A 4,755-nucleotide genomic window follows, 5' to 3' on the forward strand; every position below is an offset into this window, starting at 1 on the left:
TTCAGTACCAATATTACTCGGTACATTTTCAACCATACTATCATGACTATTACCATGGCTGGAATCAAAATTTCGAAAGTTTTTGATATTGCCTCTGAACAGTTCTTGTAGTTCTTGCGGATGATGATTAGTACTCTTTTGTATTAAAGGTACACAATTCGATGTAGGATTTGCAAATGAAACGCCACTTGTGGACGCAACGTTTAATGAATAACGAGAAGTTGATGCAGCTAGAGATAACAAACTGGAACATCGTGAGCATGTCATATTAATGCTGGTAGCACTAGTTCGTAGACGATTGAGCGGTCGTATTTGTTCCACACCGTTTGCATTAAAGATACCGCTGCTTGTTCTGTGTGTACCAGCCACATCAGTTTGAGTCTCGCCCAATACTGGCGAACACAAGCTAGCCTGGCGTGTTAATGCAACCATCGTTTCACATTTACGAAGTCCTTTATATTGCACAACTGATTGTGACTTCTCATGATTTAAACTACTTACGCTGTCTTCTCTTCGCAAAATGTTTCGTATCTTTTGCTGTACCACGTTTAAAGATGATGTACTTCCTTGCGTTACCCCATTTACTAACTTCTCTGAACTTTTGTACGTTTCAATTTGCCTTCCAGTTGGAGTTCGTATTACAACTAAATTCTGTTCAGATGGCGTTCGTGTAATTCGTATTTCAGGTGAAACGGGCCTTTGTAGGGTAACTGCAGCACTAGTGCTATCTACACTAAAACTATTCGTTGCATTTCCCCCACTGCGTCCGTTTGACGATTTAAGTCCCACCAATGATTTAAAGAAGTTCTTAATACGCTTGCGCGGTGGCAATGGGCCCCCTGCAAGCCCAAGTGAGCCTGCATGAGGGCCCTCAATATCGTAATTATTAGGAGCTACAACACTACTAAAATCACCACTTCCACTCAAGCTGTTTGTACGTACGTTGAGTGTATTCTGCAACGGCAATGAATCGGGTACTTGTATTGTCGAAATCGGCTTCCTTGGTAATTTTTCCTTGTCTTGTGAAGCTTCCGTGTGCAGTTGGGCTTGAATATTAATTTGGTTACGTGTTTCTAGCAGTGCAACCGTTTCATTATCCGGTGTGGACGTTGAAGTGTTAACAGATCGATGCTGATAGTGATGTTTCCTTATATTAGCCAGATTGTGTACCGGCGAGGAGTCCTGCAAAATCAGACAACTCATAATTAAAATTTATGTTTAAGGTTAAATAACTTAATAATATAACTTCATAATTTAAAAAAACCAATAACAAATTCTAACTTAAATTTTTAATGTTAAAAAAATTTTTATAACTTCTATTAAAATAGAATTCTTTTGCTCGGCAGAGTGCTACGATTAAATCTTTCTCAAAACAGATAGGTGTAATTTTAGAGATAATTATATACGTACCCTAGAATCTTGTTCTAGTTCCTCCTCAAGTGCACTGTATACTGGAGCGTACCAGGAGTACGCGTGTTGCTTACGTGATGTTGAGGCCGTAGCTGTTGGTATGGATGGAGCAGGTAAAGCGTTACTACGATTTTTATGTAGTACACTACTAATTTTACCAGTCTCAAGTCCCGATGAGCAAGAGAAATTATTGTTAGCACTACACGTTGAAGTTGTTACTAAATTGTTGTTGTAATTTAGTTGCAGACTTCGTCGTTGCTGTTGATAATATGTGGCAGGTAAGTGTTTTGTTTGCTTACGATTTGACTCTGAAGTCGAATGAAAGCTGAAATGATGCCGCCTCTGTTCCTGCAAGTGTTTCTGTTGTGAATTTAAAGCGGATGTGCCTTGCACTATTCCTGTCTGCAGCGTAGAATTATTATTTTTTATTGTATTTGGATTTGGTGGAGGATTGTATTTTGTAATTGTAGTAGGAGTTTTCAATTGTTCCTTTTTCGTATAAATCAATGAAGCGCTATTCTTTCGTAAGCAAATTGCACGATTTTTATCTAGTAGTGCCGACTCGATGTTCGTTAGAAGTGGTTCAGTTTCTGATAATGGTAGGTTCACAATGTTATCGTTTTGATTATGCGTCGCTGAATCACCGGGAAAATTGATAATGAAATGTTCTGCAGCATCATCAAATATATTGGAACGTGAACAGCTCTGATATCTTTCACTGCTTAAGCTACCATCTTCACTCGACGATGAACGTGAATATTGGCAGTCGCTGATTATGGATGAACGTTGTGCGGAATCACGTTTTGTAAAATCAGTACGGCGTGTAAACTTGGCAAATGTATGCTCAGCACTTGGAGGAGTAGTACTCAAGTCAACTAATTGTATTGTATCGTATTCTTCGTCATCAATAGAGTTATTCGCCAGACTGTTGTGGCGATTTGGCAAAAGTCGCTGGCTTTGCTGTTGCTGATATGTTTGTGGATGGAGTGTAACTAAGTTCGTTTGTAAGTTGGATTGTGGTAGTGTTGGCGATGCATCAACTGCAGCTGCAGCTGTTGCTGAGCAAGCAAAATTTAATTGGTTCTCAACTAGAATTTCTCGTTGTTGAAATTTTGTTTTTCGTATTTGTTGCCTATTTAAATCTGATGCACTTGTTAAAGCAGTAGATTTTGCGTGCAATTGAATTTGATGTAGTGGAAGTTGTTGTTGCTGTTGGTGATGATGATGATGTATAATGCTTTCATTTTGCTGTAAGGCTGCTGATTGCATTGGTGGCCTCATGTTTTTGCAATTCAAAATTTTGACATACACCGTTGTAACCGTAGAAGAAAATGCCTTTTATGCATTTTGGTGCCATTGGCTTAGCCAAAGAACAAGTCCAAGCCATTGTGATATTGGCCTAAAATGGAAAAACAAAGTAATTAAACGAATTTAATTATCAATAATAAAGAAAAATATTTAAATTAAAAATATAAATAAAGGAATTATTTAATTATTTACTGTCATGTTTATAATGCGTTTAAAAACCATAATTTTAAATATATTAAAAATGTGTACAGTAGAAACTCTCATTAACGGACACCCATCATGAATTGACAACATTCCTAAAACAACATATTGTTTTTATTATTAATTAAAACAACTAAACCGGCCCCTATTTTGGTCGGACAATTATTTTGAATGTACAAAATTTGGCTGTCGATGACTGTCCGTTCAAAAGTTTTCCTTGTATAATTGCACTTTTATTCCATGATTTTTTAAATTATATAGAAAAGTTTATTTAAATAGAAATTTGTGTCAAAAAAGAGTTTTGGTAAAAAATTTATTATTTCTTATAAATAAACAAAAAACTTTAAGAGCTAACCATGCAAGAAATTTGGTTATTGTACAAAATATTTGAACTGATTTTGATTTTTGTTGCTTTAAATAAACACATTGTAGGATACTCTTATGAAAGAGAACCGTTTCCTCACCTTATGATTTTTTGTGGAGTCTTTGGAGCAAGTATACTAATTACAGTCCATAGTATGCTTGCGATTTGCCGTGGTAGTGGGACAAACGTTTATAAAGAAGCCATGTTTAGCATAATAAGTGCAGTAATATTTTTTGGATTCAGTATATATACAATGCGTTTGGTTGAAAAAGATTTTCACCTCTTGTACATAGTTGATGTGAATGAACCAAATCATAAGTTTTTTAGCAATAGTAGATCACAAAGTCAGTGTTATTTGACCTGCGGTGTTACATATTTGCTTCATGGGGTGTTTGCTGTCGACGCTTACCTAACAACATGGACGAGGAAATCTGATACTTCGGAAGCGGATACGCAATATTTATTTGTTTTTAGCAAAGTTGTACAAGATAAATTGGAGCAATATGAGTGGTTTCAGAAAATAAAAAATAAAGATGAACTCATCCAAGATATGTCTTTCGACTCGTATACCAACAATCCAGTTTAAATATTGAAATATGCGAACTTGACGATATTTGTAAAGTGAAAATAAATTATATTTAAAGTAAAAATAAAGTGAAAATAAAAAATTTAATTTTATTACATAAGTTATAACATATATGTTTTATTACTTATAAATGATAAAATAATTCACTGTAATTATCCGTTAAAATATTTTTTTAAATTTAATTCATTTCAGTTATATTTTGGCATAATAATGAACTCTCAGTAATCAATCATATACACAAAAAGAAAAAAAAATAATAGATAACTCTCGCAAAAAACGGTAGATGTTATTAAATATAATCAACATAGAGATAAATGTTTTGAACAATTTAAAAAAATTATTTTTATATACATTTAATATCCAATTAAAAAATCTAACATATCCAATAAAAATTATAAAACCTAATTAAAAAGATACAAAATTTATTGAAAATAAAATTTTTTAATTCTATTCAACCTATTTTCATGTCATTTATTTAGAGCGTTGTCTGTGAAATATTTATGCTTGTATTTACTTCATTTAAATCACTAAGGAACAGCGGAAGCCGAGGGTATAAAAAATGTTGGCGCAAGTGGGTGTCTTGATAAGGATTTTAACATCATTTGAGTCGCAAAGATACTTAACATGCGATATTCTTTAAAAATTCATAAAAATTTTTGCAATTTTTCAAACCAGTTGATTTAGTAATAAAATTGAATGACAGGTTATTTAATCATAATAAATATTAAAATCGTCTCCTTAAAAAAATTAATATAATGGTAATAAAATTGTATATGGAGACAAAAAACTGCACATATAGCCAAAAAGGAAATTGGATTGTAATAATCGATCTAAGGAAATTTTTTGGTAACCTATATTAAACTGAAGGAAATTAACAAATTGAGTT

The 4,755-nt window shown here is 33.4% G+C and overlaps 1 protein-coding gene across 1 annotated transcript; it reads right to left on the bottom strand.

The window, feature by feature from the left end:
- Window positions 1–3: 3 nt before the first annotated feature.
- Window positions 4–2,805, bottom strand: LOC119664016 (the record flags this gene model as incomplete). The annotated part of the gene is made up of 2 exons (XM_038073597.1): window positions 1,411–2,805; window positions 4–1,182 (listed from the first exon to the last, which is right to left on the bottom strand). Coding segments are annotated over exons 1-2 (2,460 nt in total), but the record flags the coding sequence as incomplete, so codon positions are not given.
- Window positions 2,806–4,755: the final 1,950 nt, after the last annotated feature.

The sequence above is a fragment of the Teleopsis dalmanni genome, unplaced genomic scaffold (genome assembly GCF_002237135.1).
Source record: "Teleopsis dalmanni isolate 2A unplaced genomic scaffold, ASM223713v2 unscaffolded_contig_1294, whole genome shotgun sequence".
NCBI classification, from domain to species: domain Eukaryota; kingdom Metazoa; phylum Arthropoda; class Insecta; order Diptera; family Diopsidae; genus Teleopsis; species Teleopsis dalmanni.